Source organism: Monodon monoceros, unplaced genomic scaffold (assembly GCF_005190385.1).
Source record: "Monodon monoceros isolate NGI ecotype Baffin Bay Population unplaced genomic scaffold, NGI_Narwhal_1 Super_Scaffold_10, whole genome shotgun sequence".
NCBI classification, from domain to species: domain Eukaryota; kingdom Metazoa; phylum Chordata; class Mammalia; order Artiodactyla; family Monodontidae; genus Monodon; species Monodon monoceros.
The window spans coordinates 43,674,582-43,698,104 of NW_021703766.1; the positions used below are offsets into that span (position 1 = coordinate 43,674,582).

Consider the following 23,523-nt stretch of genomic DNA (forward strand, 5'->3'; position numbering starts at 1 on the left):
TTGGGCCCAGAGTGAAGATTCTGGGTAAAGAGACAATGTTTCTGAGCTTAAGACTTGGGCAAAAATCACACTGTTAGAACTAGAGATACGTGCAAATCAGATTCTTTGGAGGGAAATAAGAGGACATGGCCTTAGAAACAGAAATCATCACTCCTGAGAGTAACCCCTGGTAAAACCTGTGAGGAAGGGCCAAGGTGAGACTCTCTTGGAAGTGGCAGACGCTGGTGATGCTTTGGATGGAGGATTTATTACCAGGGTAGATGAAAAAGTGTACACTCTGAGGCCTGTGGATAGAGGTAATAGTGACAGGCAGATGGCAGTTGGGTAGCACAGAAGAGGTAAGTTCCTACTCAACAATATAAATAGCTCATTTGTCACAGAAACTGAAAAACGTGTTATGCACAGTGTTCATTCAAAGTGTGTGTATAGACACAGTATGGAGAATTGCTATTTCCTTCATATTTTCTTTGGTTAGGATTATGGAACTACAAAAGCTATGAGTATAACAGTAATTTTGTATCACCCCTATGCACACTTTAATGAACAATGTGAAGTGTTTAATATTATTTTCTTTTTCCCTGTTATGTTTGTTCTGATTATATTTATGAAAATCTAATTTTATGTTTGTTGAATCTAAAAATGAAAAAAATTGGGACTGTGTTATGTATGTCTTTTTTATTTTTCATTAAATTTATGTTTATTATATTTTCCAAAAGTCTTGGTCCACAAGAGTTTGAAATTTTTAAATAAGAAAAGAAAAAAGATTTTGTCTTTCACCACAATTTGAGAAGCACTACTTTAGAAGACAAAGGATGGGATGGGATATTTACTTAGTCTTTTTCGAACAGAGAGCTGATAGTTTTCTGTATTCTAGTCAATATGACCAAAGAAATAAAATCTGATTTATATCCTTAATGAAAATTTCAAGGCCAGCTGTAATCTTCCTCCTGTAACATTTGTATGTCCCCAAATAACTAAAGACCAAACTAGTGTCCTAATTAAGAGAGTGCAAAAGATAAATTCTTTTATTCAGAGGTACCCCTCTTCTACCTCTAACACTGGGGGCATCAGTCAGCCCATGGGACATACCTTATTTGTCTTCTGCTGCAAGCTCAACCACCTCTTATGTTTACCTTCACTTCACTGTTTTTATTTAAAGATCAGATCAGTTTGAGTGCCTCATATTTTAAATAACACTTATGACTTACTCTGTGCCTTCAGTATTTGTCCCTTGAAGGAACTCCCAGACATAGCAGAAACCACTCCTGCACGCTAGACACCAGGAGATCTTAGAAAGGTATTGTCCAACATGCGACAAGAAAGTAAAATTTCACGAAGGTTGAGGCCAATTTAAATTCATGTGGCTTGAAACAACTTTGGGATGGGGCAGCAGTCATAGTATAGCTCTCTGCCAAGTTCATTTAACAGAGATTCTATCGGTAGCATTGCATAAAATGGCTGCTCATGTTGCTCTTGGTTGTCAAATTTAGTTAGAGAAGAACTAGCAGCTGGTTATCTGGGAACACTAAAACAGTCATTAATTATGCCCCAGAAACAGCTGCTGAAGCTTTGCCTTGGCTTTTCCACTGGCACTCTGCCCAAAGCCTGGTGCAGCTGATGTTCACCTCTATCTGTTGGTCCAAAATTATCAGTTGAAATTGCCACTCTGGCTAATATTTCCATGGGTTGCCAAGCTAAGAAAATGAAACTACTGAGACTGAATTAACAGTATCAAAAATTAAGAATCTTCATATATATACCTTCTATAGAACACAGTCAAACCACTCCTAGGTATTTATCCAAGAGAAATGGAAACATAGATCTATACAAAGACTTGTATACAAATGTTCATGGTAGCTTTATCTGTAATAGTCCCAAACTGGAAACAACCCAACTATTCACCAACAGGTGATTTGATAAACAAACTGTGGTACCCTTACTCAGCAATGAAAAGAAAGAAACTGCTACACACAACAACATAGATGAATCTCACATCTGAGCAAATGAAGCAGATACCAAAGACATTGTATGATTCCACTTATATGGAGTTCTAAAGCAAGCAAAACTAATCTATGGAAATGGAGGTCAGAAGAGTGATTACTTCAGAAGAGGATGGTAGCTGTTGTCTGGGAAGGAGCCAAGGGAACTTTCTGAGGGAATGGAAAATATTCTATTTCTTGATCTGGGTGAGGGACACACAGTTATATGCACATGATGCATACTTAATATTTTTATATTTTATTATATGTAAATTATACCTCAATTTTTTAAAAGGGAAAGAGTGGAAAAAAAGACATTAATAGACCTTTAGTCATTAAGGAAGTAGGTGGGGAAGTTTTAGAGACATGAGTCAGGGATAGAGTAAAGGATGAAGTAATGATGGGCAAACCACCTGACCCCTGTGGACTATTCTAGGGCCTACAAATATTTCAAACCTATGTGTAGGTTCTAAAACATGAGACCTACGATATAAAAATTACCATGTATAGTCAAATGTCTCTAAAATTCAATTTGACAGGTTTAATATTCAACACAATTCTATTGAGCTACATAAAAATAATTTTAATGTAGGCTACATGTGGGTTTTTTTTACTGCATTTATTTGATTTTAAGTGTACTGAAGCCTTCATAAGTCCTTTAAGTTTATTGCAATCTTAAAGTAGCAGTGACTCTTTCTTCATTTCCTCTCTCCCCTCTGTATTTTGTCTCCCTTATTCCCACACTTCTGAGTTAGAAATAATCTACCCCAAAGATCTTGGCCTCTGCCTTCTACATTTCAACTTCGTTCAACACACCCAGTTCCCATTCAACTCCTGGTGAAAGGACTTTTCACTAGGCCCAGTGCAGATCAATAGGACATGGAATTCTCTCTTATTAGAGATCTTCTTGAACCCATTTCCTCTACAGGACCCCAAATCATCCAATTTTCCCACAAAAAAAATGAACCAAAATCTCGGGTACCTTTGGGCAAAGTCTGAAGCCCATTGCACTAAATCCAAAGAGAAAGGCCAATGAAACATGATTAAATAAAGCAAGTACCCCTCCTTCTTACTTTAGCAAAACCCTTACACACCCTTCCTAGTAATTCTTGAGACACAGTCCAATGGAAATAGAGACTTCCAACAAATCCTTTGAAAATCATAAGGCAACTAACTTCCATCAGAATTTCATCTGAAAACTTCGACTTTACAGACATTATATCTTAATCACAGGCTTGGGAAGTAGGTGGTTATTTATTTTTTTTTCAGAGATGCTTCTTTTTGAAGTCTTTCTGTCAATTTTGAAGACATTATTTGGACTTCAGAATTGTAAGGAATGTAATTCTACTGAGAAGAAATGTAGATACCAGATCCATGTCTCCTAACTTTGTCTTTGGTTTTGCTGGGTTTTGTCTGATGTATATATATTTTTCAATTTATTTATTTATTTATGGCTGCGTTGGATCTTCGTTGCTGCTTGCAGGCTTTCTCTAGTTGCAGTGAGCAGGGGCTACTCTTCGTTGAGGTGCGTGGGCTTCTCCTTGCGGTGGCTTCTCTTGTTGCAGAGCATGGCTCTAGGTACACGGGCTTCAGTAGTTGTGGCTTGCAGGCTCAGTAGTTGTGGCTCGCGGGCTCTAGAGCGCAGGTTCAGTAGTTGTGGTGCACGGGCTCAGTTGCTCCGCGGCATGTGGGATCTTCCCGGACTAAGGCTCAAGCCCATGTTCCCTGCATTGGCAGGCAGATTCTTAACGACTGTGCCACCAGGGAAGTCCCTGTCTGATATTTTTACCTCAGGTGCACATAGTTATATTAATAACAGCCTTTGTCCATTCAGGGCCCACATTAGGTTTTTTAGTTGGCTAGTGTGGTAGACTTTGATATTATACCATACTTTTTACCACTTTTCTCTGGGCCTCTCCTTAGAAGAGGATTATACTTCCTGCCCATTGATATCAGGCTTCGTAATGTGTGAAAGTGACATGTGCCAGTTCACAGCAGGAGTTGTAAGAGTAGTTGCTTGGTTTCACCATCTCTCTTTCCCCTCTGCCATGAGACTGCCACATTTTATATAAGTGCTGCTTCTGCAATCTAGGTCCTGGAATAAAGATAACATGGAACAGACCAGCTGCCAACTTACAATGGACATGAATATGAGTGAGAAATAATTCTTTGCTGTTTGTCACTAAGATCTCAGGCTCACTCGTTACAACATGGTAATTCATTCTAAACTGATCAATGAAGTTTGTTATTTTAAATAATGTTATAAGCACTCATGAACCCACCACCCAGCATAATAAATATAACCTCGATAATAGCCTATATGTAACTATATGTTAACTCTCTCCAACCCCCTTCCTCCCCCGGTAATCACCATCCTGAGTCCCCTTGTTTGCTTTTATGCAGTTTTACTGCATATGTTTTGCTAAAAAGTATATTATTAATTATTTTTTACTTGATTAATAAAAGCTACTTCATGTAATCTTTGGAATTTACTTTTTCTTCTAATATTATTATATCACTAAGACTTTCTGTACCGTTGTGTCATTGCAGTTCATTCATTTTGACTGCTATCTAATAAGTAGTCCACTGTGAGAGTAAAGCACTTTTTCCTGTTGATGGACATCTGGGTTGTTTCTATATTTTGGCTATTGAGAATGGTGCAGTGATGAACATTCTTGTGCGTGTCTCCTGGTGTACATGTGTAACAGCTTATCTTGGGTATACTCCTAGCAGTACAGTTCCTGGGCATGTAAATGTTCAACCATAGAAGATAAAAACTAAACTGCCGGTCTTCCCTGGTGGTGCAGTGGTTGAGAGTCCGCCTGCCGATGCAGGGCACACGGGTTCGTGCTCCGGTCCGGGAAGATCCCACATGCCGCGGAGCGGCTGCTGGGCCCGTGAGCCATGGCCGCTGAACCTGCGCATCCGCAGCCTGCGCATCCGGAGCCTGTGCTCCGCAACGAGAGAGGCCACAACAGTGAGAGGCCCGTGTACCGCAAAAAAACCCCAAAAAACTAAACTGCCAAACTCTTCACAAATGGCTCACTAAGTTATGTTACTACCAGCAACGAATGACAGAACTTGGGAACACATCCTCTCCAACATTTGGGATTTGTACTGAATAGCTTTCTTTTGCCTCTCCTGATCAATTCTCTATCATTTTTCACCCTATTCTGTGCAGGAGAGGCTGACTGGCATCAATGTCAGTTATGTGTATAGCAAATATATATTCCTAATTTGTAACTTTTTTTTTTAAGACTAGTCAAGTGCAGTAGTGAGAAGGGGGCAAGAGTAGAATGAGGAGTGCGATCTGTAACTGACTGTGAACAATCTATTGAGATAATGCACTACCTTCGGACAAGCTGTAACTTGTTTTCTCTAATTGCATTCCTTCAATGGGAGCCCTACCAGGAGATCAGAGGGAGAAAGGAAAGTGGATGAGACATTTATCCCTTCCCCATTCCTTCCCTGCGGAAGCATGATGTTGGCTGTGACCCTCAACTAAAGTTCTCAGGTCTTGACAAACATTCCCTCTCCACATGGCCCTCTCTATTTGGGGGTTCTGGTACTCTTTTTCCCGGACACCTCTCAGGTTTAGGGTGATAATGGATCTCTGCCTCAGGATACTGTGGTTTCTCTACACTCTATCCACATTTTTATAAATAGTTCCTTTAATTACCTCTACTCAATGTACCCAATTTGAACGACTACCTATTTCCTGCAAGGCCTGGATTGATACATTATTGTTAGACTCTAACTTTTGCTGATCCAATGGGTGTTAAATAATATTTTGCTGTGGTTTTGAACTTGCATTTCCTCTACTCCTAATTACATTGAACATCTCTTAATGTATTTATTGATCTCATATATTTTTTTCTTGAAATGCTTATGTTTCCTGTCAATATTCATACTGGGTTGTTTTGCTTTTCTCCTTGATTTGTAGAGGGTTTTCTTGATATCAATTCTTTGTCAGCTATGTGTATAGCAAATGTCTTTTCCTAATTTATAACTTGTTTTTTTGGTTTAAGATATCATTTGATGAATGACCACTTAAAATGGCCAAATACATTAATTCTTTCTTTGTTAATCAACTCTTTGGTGTTTTATTTAAGAAATATTTCCCTACCCCAATGTCTAAAAGACATGCAACTATATATTTTTAACCAGTGTTTTAAAGTTTTATGTTTAACATGAAAATCCTTCATCTTTATGGAGTTGATCTTGTGTATTATTGAAGGCCGAACTTCATCTTTTGCCAAATAAAAAACCAATTTTTTCCTGCTCCTTTGATTCAACTGTCCCTTCTTTCCTCACTGGCCTGACAGGCTGTCTCCATCTATACTGATTGAATGGTGGCCCAGATATACCATGTTCATTGACTGCAAGATTGTTGTTACTATGTCAATTTTCATTCAAATTGATCTATAAATTCAATGTAGTCTCAATCAAAATCTCAGCACAATTTTTGTGGAAATTGGCAGGCTAATTCCAAAATGATATGGAAATGCAAAGGCTCTATTATAATCAAGAAAATATGAAGAAGCTGAAGGACTTAATTACCATCTACCAAGACTTGTGCTAAAGTCACAGCCAATAAGACTGTGGTTTGGTGCAAGGATAAATAAATAGATCAATAGAACAGAATAGAAAGTCCAGAAACAGACTGAGCATATTCAGATACCTGATTTATGAAAAAGAAGCCATTGAAATTCAACGGGTAAAGAATGGTCTTTTCAATTCATAGTGCTTGATCAATTGGATATTCATGTGAGGAATAAAAATAAACCTTGATCCTTAATTCAAACTATATATAATAATTCAAAATTGATAATACAATTAAGTGTGGAAGATAAAACATTAAGGTCTCTAGAATAAACTAAAGGGAAATATATCTATGATACTCCTATAGGCAAAGATTTTTAAAATTGGACACAGAAAGCACTAATCATAAAAGAAAAAATATTGATGTCACTCAAATTTAAGAAATTCTGTTCATTAAGAAATATCATTAAGAGAGTCAAAAACCAAGCCACTGGGAGAAGATAATGTGTACATCTGACAAAGGATACATATCCAGAATATATATCCACAAATTAATAAGGATGGACAATTCAATAAATATATGGGCAATAGACTACAACAGGCATTTAGCAAATCTAACTGGCCAATAATATACAAAAAGGTACTGCAATAAGATACCACTATACTCCCAAATATCCTTTTGCCACTGGTTTCATCAAAAAAGGATCCAAACATGGACTTCCCTGGTGGCAGAGTGGTTAAGAATCCGTCTGCCAATGCGGGGGAAGCGGGTTCGATCCCTGGTCCAGGAAGATCCCACATGCCGCAGAGCAACTAAGCCCATGCGCCACAACTACTGAGCCTGCGTTCTAGAGCCCGCGTGCCACAACTACTGAAGCCTGTGTGCCTAGAACCCATGCTCTGCAACAAGAGAAGCCACTGCAATGAGAAGCCCGTGCACCGCGACAAAGAGTAGCCCCCGCTCGCCGTAGCTAGAAAGCCCGCGCACAGCAACGAAAACCCAATGCAGCCAAAAATAAATAAATAATAATAAAAAAAAAGATCTAAACAGAGTCTACACATTGTGTTTGGCTGTCATGTCTCTCAAGTCTATTTATTTATTTACTTATTTTAAAATTTGGTTTACTTTTATTGGATTTAAATTGTCTGAATTTTGAGGTTCAAGTCTCTTTTAATCTAGAATGTTCCTTTGTTTTCATGCCATTGACTTACTGAAACTGAATAGATCAATTGTCCAACAGAATATGCAACATTTGGGATTTGCCTGATTGCTTCTTTTTGGCATTACTTAACTTTTCCTCTACTCTTTATGTAAATTATAAGTTAAATGTTCAATTAGATTCCAGTGAAACATTACTGGCCCTGTCTTTGTATTGTATAACACCAATCAGTACCTAGTATTTAGTTGTCCTACTTTGAGTCTGAGATTGACCAGTGATCTTTCCACTTTAAAGTTAAGTTGACTTTTATGTAGGGTGACACTTTGAAATCCTAAAAATATCCACTTCTCAATCAACCATTTATTTAGGGTTTTAGCATAGATTGATGATGATTCCTTGAATCAGTTATTTCATTTAAGGTTGTAAAATGTTGATTTTTCTAATTCTAGCATACTTTTTTTCTAGCTTATTTTTCTAGCTTTTTTTCTAGCTACTTCTTAGACTTATTAACTAGAATTACTCTGTACAGACTTTTCTTTTTAAACTACTTAGCTATTTGCAACCACTATTAGGACTATTTGTGTACTACGAAATACAGTTCATACAGAGAAGTCTTTAATTATCACATTTTCAATATAAGGAGTTGGTGCACCAGCCACTGGTGAAAAATAAGTTTTGATTTCTTGCTATTTTTCCAGCATAATTTGATCCTATGGATTTTCACCAATTGTTATATTTCAGTCCTCTGTAGTCATTAATCTTTTCCTTGTTAAAATCATCTTTGGCCAGTGAAAGTCCCTTCAAGTTGGCTCCTGTGTCCTTTGAAATGACCCCAGTAATCTGATAACTTTCTTGCTTTCTGATATACTGAAAGGTTCCAGGCTTTTTGTAACTGATATCTGGTTTAACTGCAGTGTGATGAGATTGCAGCTTAAGATATTAATCTACTGATATTTGCTTGATAGTTTCTTTATGGTCAACTTCTATAAATGTTCCATGTTTGCTTGGAAAGAATGTATATTCTGAAGTTGTCAGATGCATGCTCTAGATATGTCCAGCAGGTCAAATTTGTTAATTGTGCTGCTTAGATTATCTATAAGCCTAAAAACATTTTGTCTGCTTGATCAGTCAATTAGAGAGACTGTAAAATCTCCCATCACTATAGTCATTTTAACTACATATTCTATCTACTTTCAGAGTTTTACTTACCACCACTTTACTGAAACTAATCTTGTCATGGTCACCAATAACTTTACTGTTGCTAAAGAATTCAGTGGTCAGTATCCCATCTTCTTCTTTTTAAAAAATATTTATTTATTTATTTGGTTGCACAAGGTCTTAGTTGAGGCAGGCGGGCCCCTTTAGTTGTAGCTTGAGGGCTCCTTAGTTGTGGCATGCGAACTCTTAGTTGCAGCATGAGTGTGGGAACTAGTTCCCTGACCAGGGATTGAACCCGGGTCCCCCACATTGGGAGTGCAGAGTCTTAACCACTGCACCACCAGGGAAGTCCCTCAGTCTTTTTACTTGGCCAATTAGCAAAATTTGATAAAGTTCATCATTCCCTCCTTTTAAAAACTCTTTCTTCACTTTGCTCCCAATACCTTTCCCTCCCTAGGTTTTTGTTCTAACTCCCTGGCCCCACTTTCTTACCTCCTATGCTGCTTGCTTTTCATTTCTCTGCCCTCTAAATGATAGAGTTCCCCCCAAAGATCAGTCCTTAGATCTCTTGTCATCCAGTCTCATAGCTTTAAACACAATTAATATTCTAACAACCCATGAAAGTATATCTCTAGTCAGACGTCCCTCCTGGATTCCAGATCCACATATCTAGTTGTCTAGTAGACTTCTGTGCTTGGAAATCTAGGCCTCTCCCTAGCAACCTGTCCATCCAGACACTCAAACAAGCTTGTCCTGTAGCTTTTCCATGTCAACAGATAGAAATTGCATCTTTTAAGTTGATCAGGTCAAAAATCTGGGCATCATCTTGATTTTTCTCTTTTTCTAATGAGCCACACCAAATCTATCAGCCAATCTTTATAGCTCTACCTTGAAAATATCTCAAAAAACTGACTACTTCTCAATACATCAACCATTATCACCCAGATCCAAGCCCTTATTACCTTGAGCCTCTCAATTTGTATCTCTGGTTCCACATTAGCTCCTCTGCCCTCTAATATTAATAGGTCTTATAAGACAATCCCTTTAAAACATAAGTCATATTGTGTTAGTCCTCTACTTATGGCCTTCCAATGGTTTCCCACTCCTTACAAAACAAAAGCCAATCCCTTCCTAGACTCATCTTCAAGACACAACTTAATCTGGCCTTCAATCTCTTTCTAAACTTCATCACTTACTAGTCCCTTCTTACCTCTCTTTTCTCTGACCATCATGTCCTGCTTCTTACCATTCCTTGAACATGTCACGTATGCTCTCTGCAGGGTCTTTGAAATTTCTGTTCTCTAAAGCTAAATGTTCTTTATTCAAAATTTTCCATGACTCATTCCCACACCTCCTTCAGTTCTTTGCTCAAATGTCATTGTCTAGTTCCACTTTCAGTAGTGGCAGACTTGCTTATTTCAGACTAATCCACACAAAGATAATAACTATAAACTCTGGACTATGTTTTTACACACACACACACAGACACACACGCACAATGTGAAGGCATTGAGGAACAAATAAAAGTAGGCAAAAATTGAAGGGGAGTTGAACCTTGAAAAACAAAAAGTGCACTGTGACACATTAACATTTATATAGATTATCACCTAAGAGCACTTTACAGCCTCTGTGGCACGAGGTAGCTAAACACAAGTAGAAAGCCACAATCATACTGGCTTGAGAAGTTGGAGGATGACGTTTGAAGTTTCATGAAATGGTTTAATAATGAAGAGTTACATTCCAGTAAGGAGGGAGCTACAGAGAAAGAGACTCAAGATCTACATACAGATTCTGCCCAAATCTTTGACTGATGCCTGAAACTTACAAGTAAAAGGAAACTCCAAAGAGCCTAGGGAAATCAACAACTAGAAGACTGGAAAAATGGAGCAGATATTTCAGTTACTGCTTATTCAGGGGAGACAGATTGTATTTTAAATCCAGCCAAGGGATTCCCTGGTGGCACAGTGGTTAAGACTCCATGCTCCCAATGCAAGGGGCCTGGGTTCAATCCCTGGTCAGGGAACTATATCCCACATGCATGCCCAAACTGAGAGTTTGCATGCCACAACTAAGGAGCCCATGAGCCACAACTAAGGAGCCTGACTGCCACAACTAAGAAGCTGGTGAGCTGCAACAAAGGAGCCAGTGAGCCACAACTAAGAAGCCCACCTGCTGCAACTAAGACCCAGTGCAACCAAATAAATAAATAAAATAAATGTCAAAAAAAATTCCATCTATCAAGATTCTTATTAAAAAATAATCCAGCCAAGGTAACTGTTTTTCAGGACAAAAGTCACCACTGTTTTCAAGTTACATCTATATTGTAGTGTATATCAGAATTTCATTCTTTTGCATGGCTGAATAATATTCTATTGTATATATATACCACATTTTGGTTACCCATTCATCCACTGATGGCCATTTTGGGGCTATTGTCAATATGCTGTTATGAACATTGGTTTACAAATATCAATTTGAATTCCTGCTTTCAATTCTTTTGGATATATACTTAGGTGTAGAAATACAGAATCATATGGTAATTCTAAGTTTAACTTTTTTTTTTTTTTTTGGCGGTACGTGGGCCTCTCACTGTTGTGGCCTCTCCCGTTGCAGAGCACAGGCTCCGGACGCGCAGGCTCAGCGGCCATGGCTCACGGGCCCAGCCGCTCCGCGGCACGTGGGATCTTCCCGGACCGGGGCACGAATCCGTGTCCCCTGCATCGGCAGGCGGACTCTCAACCACTGCGCCACCAGGGAAGCCCTCTAAGTTTAATTTTTTGAAGAAATGCCAAACAGTTTTCCTCAGCAGTTGCACTATTTTACTTTCCCACCAACAATTCACAAGGGTTCCAATTTCTTCACATCCTTGCCAAAGCTTATTAGTTTCCATTTAAAAAATAATAGTCATCATAGTGGGTGTGGAGTCATATCTCATTATGGTCTTGATTTTTCATTTTCATAATGACAATTGAAGTTGAGTATCTTTTCATGTGCTTGTTAACCATCTGTGTATCTTCACTGGAAAAATATCTATAAAAGGCACTTGTCAATTTTTGAACTGGATTGTTACTTGTTAGGAATTCTTCATATATTCTGGATGTTAATCACTTATTAGAAATATGATTTTTTCTCCCATTCTGTGAGTTGTCTTTTTGCTCTCTTGATAGTATACTTTTATGCACAGTTTTTTATTTTGATTAAGTCCAATATATCTACTTTTTCTTTCATTGTCTGTGCTTTTGGTGTCATAGCCAAGAAATCATTACCAATCCAATGTCAGTTGTCCCCTAAATTTTTTTTCTAAGAGATTTATAGTTTTGTCATCTTTTTTCTTGGTTAGACTCATTAGGGTTTTATCAATTTATTGATCTTTTCGAAGAATTAGCTTTTGTTTCCACTGATTTTCTCCATTAATTTCCTGTTTTCAATTTCAATGATTTCTAGTTTTTATTATTGCTTTCTTTCTGCTTGATTTAAGTTTAAATTGCTCCTCTTTATCTCATTTGCTAAGGTGGGAGCTTAAGCTATTGATTTTAGATATTTCTTCTTTTCTAATATAGTACTTCAAGCCTATAATTTCTCTCCAAGTACTCATTTCACTGCACTCCACAATTTTGATAAATTGTGTTTTCATTTGGTTGAAAATATATTTGAATTTCTCTTGATAATTGTTTAACCCATGTGTTACTTATAAATCTGTTGTTTAATCTCCAAACATTTTGTGATTTTTTTCAGCTTTTTATTATTGATTTCTAGTTTATTTCTCATTGTGGCCTGAGGCCATACTTTATATGATTTCTAGTCTTCAAAATGTGTTAGGTGTGTTTTATGGCCAGAATGTGGTCTATTTTGGTGAATGTTTGAACTGAGTTGAGAAGAATGTGTACTCAGCTGTTTTTGGATGAAACAGTCTATAAGCATCAATTAAATTCAGCTGATCAATGCTGCTATTCAGTTCAACTATGTCCTTACTGATTTTCTGCCGCATAGACTTATCAATTACTGAAGGTGGGGTGTAGTAGTCTCCTTACGGTTCTATCAGTCATTTATATGATGATAAAATTCACATTTTATCCATTTAAAAAGTGTACAATTCAGTGGCATTTAGTGCATTAACAGCGGTGTGCAATTGTCACCACTAATTCCAGAAAATTTTCATCACCCCAAATGGAAACCCCATGCCCATTAACCAGTCACTCCCCAATCCCTCGTTCCCCAGTGTCCCTGGAAACCATTAATCTGCTTTCTGTTTCTATGGATTTGCCTATTCTGTATAATTCACCTAAATGGAATAATCATATAATATGTGGTCTTTTGCTTCTGGCTTCTTTCATGTAGCATAATGTTTTTGAGGTTCATCTGTACTGTAACATGTATCAGTACTTCATTCCTTTTTATGGCCAAATAACATTCTGTTAAATGGATACAGTATTTTTTTAAGAACTTATTTATTTTATTTATTTTGGGGTGTGTTGTGTCTTTGTTGCTGCGTGCGGGCTTTCTCTAGTTGCAGCGAGTGGGGGCTACTCTTTGTTGTGGTGTGTGGGTTTCTCATTGCGGTGGCTTCTCTCGTTGTGGAGCACGGGTTCTAGGCACGCAGGCTTCAGTAGTTGTGGCATGTGGGCTCAGTAGTTGTGGCTTATGGGCTCTAGAGCACAGGCTCAGTAGTTGTGGCACACGGGGTTAGTTCCTCCGGGACATGTGGGATCTTCCCAGACCAGGGATTGAACCCATATCCCCTGCATTGGCAGGCGGATTCTCAACCACTGTCCCACCAGGGAAGCCCCTGCATATTTTGTTTATCCATTCATCTGGTAGTGGACATTTTCATTATTTCTACCTTTTGGCTATTATGAATATAGTTCAATCAGTTTTTGCCTCATGCATTTTGATGCTCTGCTCTTAGGTCTATACACTTTAATGATTATTATGACTTCTTGAGCAATCGATCTCTTTATGATTATTTGATGCCCTCTTTTCCCCTGATAATTTTCCTTGTTCTGTTGTAAATAATGCTGCAGTGAATATGGGAATGCATGTATCTTTGAATCAGTGTTTTCATTTTCTTTGGGTATATAACTAGGAGTGGAATTGCTGGATCATATGGTAGTTCTATTTTTAATGTTTTGAAGAACCTCCATACTGTTTTCCATACTGGCTATACCAATTTACACTCCCACTAATAATGTACTAGGGTTCCCTTTTCTCCACACCCTTGTCAACACTTGTTATTTCTTGTCTTTTTGACAGTAGCCATTCTGACAGGTGTGAAGTAATATCTCACAATGGTTTTGACTTGCATTTCCTTGATGATTAGTAATGTTGCACATCTTTTCATGTGTCTGTTGGTCATCCATATGTCTTCTTGGAAGAATGCCTATTCAGGTCCTTTGGCCATTATTAAATCAGGTTGGTTGTTTGTTTTTGCTACTGAGCTGTATGAGTTCCTAATATATTTTGGATATTAACCTTTTATCAGCCATATCATTTGCAAATATCTTCTCCCATTCACTAGGTTGCTTTTTTTGTTTTGTTGATGGTTTCATTAGCTGTGCAAAAGCTTTTAAGTTTGATTAGGTCCCACTTGTTTTATTTTTGCTCTTGTTTCCCTTGCCTAAGGAGACAGATCCAAAAAAAAAAATTGCTAAGACCTGTAAAGAGTGTACTATGTTTTCTTCTAGGAGTATTATGATTTCAGGTCTTACAGTAGGTCTTTGATTAATTTTGAGTTTATTTTTGTATATGGTGTGAGAAAATGTTCTAATTTCATCCTTTTACATGTAGCTGTCCAGTTTTCCCAACATCACTTATGGAAGAGGCTGTCTCTTCATTGTATATTCTTGCCTCCTATGTCATAGATTAATTGACCAGATATGTGTGGGTTTACTTCTGGGCTGTCTATTTTGTTCCATTTATCTATGTGCCTGTTTTTGTGCCAGCACCATACTATTTTGATTACTATAGCTTTGTAGAATGTTAGGGGGTTTTCCCCCAACCCTTTACATATTTCACTCCATTCTCTTCATGCTTACATGGTTTCTAGAGAGAAGCCCAATGTAATTCTTATCCTTGTTCTCCAGACTTCAGGTGTTCCCCCCACCACAAAACCTAGCTTCTTTCAAGATTTTTCTTTTTGTCTTTGGTTTTCTCCAGTTTCAATATGATATACAGTTGCTGCTTGAACAACACGGGTTTGACCTGCCTGGGTGCACTTATACATGGATTACTTTCAATAAATACAGTACGTATATTTTCATTTCACAGAACTTTATGTGTGGGGAAAGGTTTGTGTTCAATTAGAAATCACAATATGTGGGATCAAAAGAACTAAGGTTTGAGTCCTGATTCTATCCAAACTGTTTCAGCCTCCTGTCCTTGGGTGAGTCATTTATCAATTCCTTTGTTTTTGAGACAGAGATAGCAGTATGTGGATTTTTGACTGTTCTGAGGGTCAGCACCCCTAATCCCTGCATTGTTCAAGGATCAACTGTACATATGTGTAGATTTCTTGGTATTTCACCTGCTTGGTATTTCCTGAGCCTCCTGGATCTGTCATTTGGTGTTATTAATTTTGGAAAACTCTCCTCCATTATTATTTCAAATATTTCTCCTTTCTCCTCCTTCTGGCATCTTAATTACATGTATGTAACACTTTTGTTATTTATCCAAAGTTCTTGGATATTTTGTTCTGGCTTTTTGTTTTGTTTTGTTTTGGAGTTGTTTTTAAACCAGTTTTTTCTCTTTACATTTCAGTTTGGCAAATTTCTACTGACATAGCTCCAAGCTCATCGATTCTTTGACCATATTCATTCTACTGATGAACTTATCAAAGGTATTTTTTGATTTCTAGCATTCTCTTTTGATCTTTTCTTAGAGTTTTCATCTCTTTTCTTACACACCCAACTGTCTTGCATAGTGCCTACATTTTCCATTAGAGTCCTTTAGCATATTAATCAGTTATTTTGAATTTCCTACCTGATAATTCCAAAACCTGGGTCATATCTGAGCCTGGTTCTAATGCTTGCATCATCACTTCAGTTTTTTCTTGCCTTTTAGCATAGCTTGTAATTGTTTGTTGAAAACTGGATATGATGTATTGGGTAATATAAACGGAAGTAATATACCTTAGTGTGAGATTTTATGTAAATCTGGCCAGTAGCTGGACCATGTTTAATGTTTGCTACAGCTGTAAGTGACAGAGGCTTCAGTTTTCTCTGGTGTCATCGTTTCTTCCTCCTCTGTTGTCTTTGGGTTTCCCTAAGATCTCCTTCTTAAATCAAGTCTGTATCCTGTGGCTCTTTCCATTGCAATCCACTGTTATTATACAGGAGCCCTATCAATGTGGTGCTAAGGTGTAGGGGAGGGGAAGCATTTTATACTCTTATAATATTTTGGAAGTATTTTTCAGCCTTTTTTTCCCTTCTCCGTTTCAGTGAGACAGGAAGGTTAAAGGGGGCTGGCACTGGCTAGCTGCCCTTCCCTCCAGGAGATAGGGCTCTGGTAGTACCATTTGCCTAGGAGAGCAGGAATTTATTATGTAGAACACTCTAAGTGTATTTCAAAAAGCCTGCCCTTTCCTAGTCCCAAAAATGAGGGGAGGGTGTTTCTTAGATCTTTACCTTGAGAACCTGGTGGGTTCTCAAGAGATAAAACACATGAAAGTGTGGGGGTTCCCTAAGGCTGGGCCCCCAGAGCTTCTCACACTCAAGCTAATCCACACTCACCTTTCAGCAATTCATCAAAACTATCATTTAAGTGTTCTTAACAGTTTATGGCTCCTGTGGCTTTTGCTCTGGGTAAGCTGATTTTGGCTGTTATCTATATTTTTCCATCTCTCCAAAATTCAGAGTGGTGGTTTTCCCTGTGACCTCAATTCTTTGATGGGTTTAAGAAAAGTCATTGTTTTCATGAAGTAAGTCAGAAAGAGAAAGACAAATACCATATGATATCACTTATATGTGGAATCTAAAATATGATTCAAATCTACATATCTACAAAACAAAAACAGACTCACAGATACAGAGAACAGACTTGTGGTTGCCAAGGGGGAGGAGAGGTAGGGGAGGGAAGGAATGGGAGTTTGGGATTAGCAGAGGCAAACTATTATATATAGAATGGATAAACAACAAGGTCCTACTGTATAGCACAGACAACTATATTCAATATCCTGTGACAAACCATAATGGAAAAGAATATGAAAAGCAATATATATATATAACTGAGTCACTTTGCTGTATAGCAGAAATGAACACAACACTGTAAATCAACTATACTTCAATGAAATTTTAAAAATTCTCCATATCATATGTCAGCAGGGAAATTAATATTAAAACAACCATGAGATACCAACTATACATACCTATTAGAATGGCCAAAATTTGGAAAGTTGACAACACCAAATGCTGACAAGGATGTGGAGCAACAGGAACTCTCATTCACTGTTGGGATGCAAAATGATACAGCCACTTTTTTTTTTAATGAATTTATTTATTTATTTTTGGCTGTGTTGCTGTGCACAGGCTTTCTCTAGTTGCAGTGAGCAGGGGCTACTCTTTGTTGCGGTGCTTGGGCTTCTCACTGCAGTGGCTTCTCCTGTTGCAAAGCACGGGCTCCAGGTGTATGGGCTTCGGTGGTTGTGGCTTGCAGGCTCTAGGGCGCAAGCTCAGTAGTTGTGGCACACGGGCTTAGTTGCTCCATGGCATGTGAGATCTTCCTGGACCAGGGATCGAACCCGTGTCCCCTGAATTGGCAGGAGGATTCTTAACCACTGTGCCACCAGGGAAGCCAATACAGCCACTTTGGAAGAGAGTTTGGTAGTTTCTTATAAAACTAAACATACTCTAATCAAATATTCCAGCAATCACACTCCTTGGTATTGATATTTACCCAAAAGAGATGAGCACTTCTGTCTGCACAAAAACCTGCACATGGATGTTTACAGCAGCTTTATCCATACATGCCTAAGCCTGGAAGCAACCAAGATGTCCTTCAGCAGGTGAATGAATAAACTGTGGCATATCCAGACAATTCAGTGCTGAAAAGAAATAAGCTATTAAGCCATGAAAAGACATGGAGGAACTTTAAATGCATATTATTAAGTAAAAGAAGCCAATCTGAAAAGGCTACATACTATATGATTCCAACTATATGGAAAAGGCAAGACTATGCAGACAAAAAGATCAGTGGTTGCCAAGGGTTGGGGTGAGGGAGGAATGAATAGCAGAAAGGATCTTAAGGGCAGTGAAAATATTCTGTATGATACTATAATGGTGGATATATGTGGATACATTTGTCCAAACCCATAGAATGTACAACACCAAGAGTGAACCCTGATGTTAACTATGAACTTTGGGTGATTATGATGTGTCAAAGTAGGTCCATCAATTGTAACAAATGTACCACTCTGGTGGGGGATGTTAGTAATGGGGTGGCTAGGCATGTGTGGGGGCAGGGGGCATATGGGAAATCACTGTACCTTCCCCTCAGTTTTCCTGTTAACTGAAAACTTCCCTTAAAAAAAATCTTTAGGGCTCCCCTGGTGGCGCAGTTTTTGAGAGTCCACTTGCCAATGCAGGGGACACGGGTTCATGCCCTGGTCCAGGAAGATCCCACATGCCATGGAGCGGCTGGGCCCGTGAGCCATGGCCACTGGGCCTGTGTGTCCTGAGCCTGTACTCCACAACGGGAGAGGCCACAACAGTGTGAGGCCCGCGTACCACAAAAAAAAAAAAAAAAAAAAAATCTTAAAAAAATAATAGTAATAATTGTTGGTTCCCAGAGTTCAGAGGCGGGGGGAAGTCATTGACTTTCAGTTTGTTCAGGTTTTTTTTTCCTTGTTGTAAGGATGGGAGCAATGACTTCCAAGCTCCTTAAATATCAGAGCTGAAACCAGAAATCCTGAATTTTTTAATCAGTATGAAAACTTTAATTTCCAAAAGAGTCATACATTTCACATCATTACCATTCACTTACTTGCATAATCATCAGTGCTGGATGTTATGTCTTTGTAATTTCCCAGCTGGCTCTGCAGCTATTTCTGTTCTTGTTACTAAGTGCTAGCCAGTAAAATGTGAAGGAAAGTAATGTCTCCAACTTTAGATACCTGTCCTTAGAGTAAACTGATGTGCCTCTCTGCCCCCTTTTCCACTTGGTTCCTTGGGATGTGAATATGATAGTGTGCCATCTTGGGCTGTGTGAATAAGGTCACCACCCTAGGAGTGCTGGAAAACAAGAAAGAGAAGTCATACCAGTTCTGTACTACCTAACTTCAGGCTATTAAAGTAAGGATTTAAAAAAATCAGGTTTTAATTTTATTTTAAGGCACTGTTATTTGAGGTCTCTTACATTCTAAATCTGTATCTCAAAACATTAGCTTTAACAATAAAGGGACCTAAAATACTTTAAATCAAACCCACACCAATCCTGTGAATTATATGCCAGTGTTTTCCAGTAATTTCACTGTCGTTTTTAATGCCATAAGTCAATTCTGCTATTCTGTTCCACTGTCAATATTTGTTCTATTTATTCACATTTTAACATTTTCTTTGCCCACTATTCTTGTTTCTCAAATCCTCTATCTAGGACCACTTATATATTTAAATAGCATGCCAACACCTCTCCTCACTTCCCCTCACTTCACAACTTTTTAGTCCACTAACAAAGAGTTTTTGAAGAAACCAGGGCAGGTGTCAAAACAGCAATTCTTAAAGAGTGGTCGGAGAATCCCTAGGGGTCCCTTAGGACAAAATATTTCCATAGTAATTCCAAGACTTGATTTTCCTTTTTCACTTTCATTCTCTCATGAGTGTAGAGTCTCCCAGTCTATATAACATGTGACATTGCTACAGAATGAATGCAGATAGGAGAAACCAGCTGTCTTCCATTAAACTATTAAAGGTATCTAAAAAATTATATAATGATGCCACTCTCATTATTTTTGTTTTGGAAAATAATTACTATTCATAAAATGTTATCATGTTAACATGTGATGATTTTATTCATTTTTAAATGAATTTAAAATTTTTATTTCAGTTTGAGACTTGCTGTTGTAAAATGTCTCCCTGTCTTAAGTCAGGTTGCCTGGGAAACAGAATCTGAGAGGAAGCAGATTGGGTGGAAGGTTAAGTTGAACTGTGATAGGGTTGCAATCTGTTGGGGAGTTCTGGATTGGCTCTTTGGACTTGCTCTAAATTGCCCTTGGGGAGGCAGTGTTAACCGTGCACGACCCAGCTCTCTTTGTGCAAGAGCAACTCCTATAGAGGAATTTAGCTGTGAGTTGTCAGCAGTCAAGATCCTCAGCAGCTGGCAGTACAATGAAGGGGGAATCTTGACAAGTCTAAGGCATAACTTACATTCTAGAGTTTCCTTAGTGATTGGGCTGAAACGACCCATGGCAGGACTACAGCTAAGATCACACCCTTAACTTCCACTTTACTTTCCTGCTTCTTCATGCCCTTACCATTCTTACTGGGAGAACTTCCTTAATAAACCACTTGCATAGGAATCCTCATCTTAAGGTCTGCTTCTGGCAGATACAAGGTAAAAGAATGTCCACAATAGAACTCGATTCCATCCTCCAATCTTTACCCCAAAATGTTTCTCCCTAGTCTGCTGCATTTTTAGCAAATGGCGACCATCCAGCTGTTGCTCTCCACAAAAATGTAAGAGCTATCCTTTATCTCTCTTTTCCTCATCTTTCATATCAGCAAACTTCAAATCAAGTCTGAAACCTAGAATGGAAATTCTCCAGGCAGCAGTTCACATGCGTCCAAGTGGAGAGGGATTTATTGTAATTTGATTAATGATTTTTTTTCAGATGTTATCTCAGTCACTTAGACCTTATTTCTATTCCTTAGGACAGGGAAAAAACTTAGAGACCAGATCACTTTCTTGTTGACATATAGTCAGCAGAACAGCCTTCCTAGACTCGAGATTCAGGTTTACTCTCAGGCACTTTATCTCACCCAATAAGCACAGACACTCTTAGTGGGAGAGGCTAAAAGAGGCCCCTAAGGTAGTCTTTATGGACTGCAGGTGAAATTTTAAAATTTTCTGTTGACTCCAAAGCTATGTAAAGGGGCAGAAGATTTAAATGAGATATGAGCCAAATAAAGAAACATGAAGAATTGGGAATTCCCTGGCAGTCCAGTGGTTAGGACTCTGTGCTTTCACTGCCGGGGAACTAAGATCTCGCAAGCTGCATGATGCAGCACAAAACGAACAAACAAAAATGAAAATAAAAATCATGAAGGAGAAAATCAGGAGACTTCCCTGGCGGCACAGTGGTTAAGAATGCACGTGCCAATGCAGGGGACACAGGTTCGAGCCCAGGTCCGGGAAGATCCCACATGCTGTGGAGCAACTAAGCCTGTGTGCCACAACTACTGAGCCTGTACTCTAGAGCCTGCGAGCCACAACTACTGAACCCATGTGCCACAACTACTGAAGTCCGTGCGCCTAGAGCCCGTGCTCTGCAGCAAGAGAACCACTGCAATAAGAAGCCTGTGCACTGCAATGAAGAGTAGCCCCTGGTTGCCCCAACTAGAGAAAGCTGGCACGCAGCAACAAAGACCCAACGCAGCCAAAAATAAAAATTAATTAATTATTTTTAAAAAGAAGAAAATCAGAGTGAAAAATGAAAGTTTAGACCCAAAAAAAAAGTTTTGCAACTAAAAATATACAGATCTTGTTATGTATATAATACATGAACTTTGAAAACTATTTTTTTAAAAAAAGAAGTCTACAAAAAAGTGTGCTGGCAAAATTGGACTTAGCACAAAATCTATGAAAGAAGAGATTATGAAATTACAACACTCATTTAGATACTTAAGTTTTGGTAAATTGATTTCATAAAAATCAGCACCCGCTATTTACAATTGTAAGTCACTGTCAGTCTTCAGAAATAGCTAATAAAAATAAAATTGACATTACTCATGCTTGTACTTCATAAATTTAGTTTGAGAAAGATTTAGTTTTGTGAAATCAGCTTTAAAATAAATGTGGCTGACATTCAAACATTCAAAGCTAAAGATTCCTTTTGAACAACATCGCCAATCCTAATCATGTTTTTAAAAGGGCACTAATGGTTTTCTGCATGTCAAATAATATTGTAGAGGTGGTATAATTAAAAAAAAAATTACCTGAAGGGGTGATTCATGTATTGTTACAGAGAATAAGATCCTTTGAGCGAAACTCTTATTACTGCTCAGGGTCTTAGACCACCACTGCTTCCAACCAAAACTAGATAGGTACATAAAACAAGGGTTGTAGAAGAGTGAAGCAATCTTACATAATTGCTTATGGCCACCTCAAGAAAATAAAAGTCTTTCTTGGGACTGGTGGTCCAGTGGTTAAGAATCTGCCTTCCAATGCAGGGGACGTGGGTTCGGTTCAATCCCTGGTCGGGGAACTAAGATCCCACAAGGCGCGCACCGCAACTACTAAGCACGCACTCTAGAGTCTGTGTGCCACAACTAGAGACCCCGTGTGCCACAACTAGAGAGCCCATGTGCTCTGGAGCCCGCTCACAGCAACAAAAGATCCCACATGCCCCAATGAAGATCCTGTGTGTCGCAACTAAGACCCGATGCAGCCAAGTAAATAAATAAATAAATAAATATTTTAAAATGGCCTATAAAAGGCTTTCTTGTTTCAAAATATTGTAATAATTAACAATGATATTAATGCCTATGCTGGTTGTATGGAAACATACAGTGCAAGACTAATATTGTAGAGTTAATTTCTCAGGAAAATCTTTTTTTCTCCACAATGACTCTAAGCATATTACTAACTTATTAACTATGAATCCAACAAGTCAGTTGCCAAATAATGCAAGACACATTGAGAGAGTAGGGATCATTAGACCTTGATGATGCCCTAAAATAGTAAAGAACCACATCTTGCACACCTAGAACAAACAAAACGTAATCAAATTGGCTGTGATAAAAAATAAAAATTAAATTAAAAAACGAACAAGAAGTAATGAGACATAATCTTAAGGGGCTTTTCCTGGCACTTTCCGTCCTAATTTACAACTTACAGCACAACTTCCATTATGGCTCTGTTGCCCTAGTAACCAGATTTGGTAAGGAGAAATGCTGCCGCCTTCTGGCCGTTTCACACAACAGCAGCTTTAAAGCCAGCGCTAATGGTCACTTAATATTCAAAATAATTGCAGGCCTGTAAATGACACTTGCCATCAAAAAAAATCCTGGGGTCGTAAATCGACCAGAAAATTCAAAAGACGTCAGCAAGACACATTAAGAGAGTATGTATCATTAGACCTTGATGATGCCCTAAAATAGTAAATAAAATCACATTTGATTTGTCACACTACCCTCTGATTTTCAAATTTTTAATAAATAATTATATACTTCCTTGAATCTAAGATATACTTGGTTGAAAACTGAGTTCTAAATTCAGAATGTGAAAATGTGGGGGGAAAAGAGCATCATGGGATTGATAAAACATGTTAACTTCATATTATATAGTAAACAGAACTATCACTTTTAATTACTACTTTTCTGGAAATATTTTTCAAAAAATAGTTCAGCACCTGATAGGGCATATGAATCCATTGTAACATTTTATTTTCTGGGTATAGGCTTCCCCTAGCCCATAAATCCTGAGAAATAAGTACAAAAACACTATTAAGATAAGACATCCATATCACCATTTTGTATCAT

General features: G+C 38.2%; 1 protein-coding gene across 1 annotated transcript in view; it reads right to left on the bottom strand.

Moving 5' to 3' along the window:
- Window positions 1-23,523, bottom strand: part of ZNF568 (zinc finger protein 568) — a 167,151-nt gene that overhangs the window by 36,698 nt on the left and 106,930 nt on the right. The window contains exon 6 of the mRNA XM_029212289.1: window positions 9,283-9,305. Within this exon, the coding sequence (XP_029068122.1) occupies window positions 9,283-9,305 (23 nt within the window). The remainder of the gene's footprint in view (window positions 1-9,282; window positions 9,306-23,523) is intronic.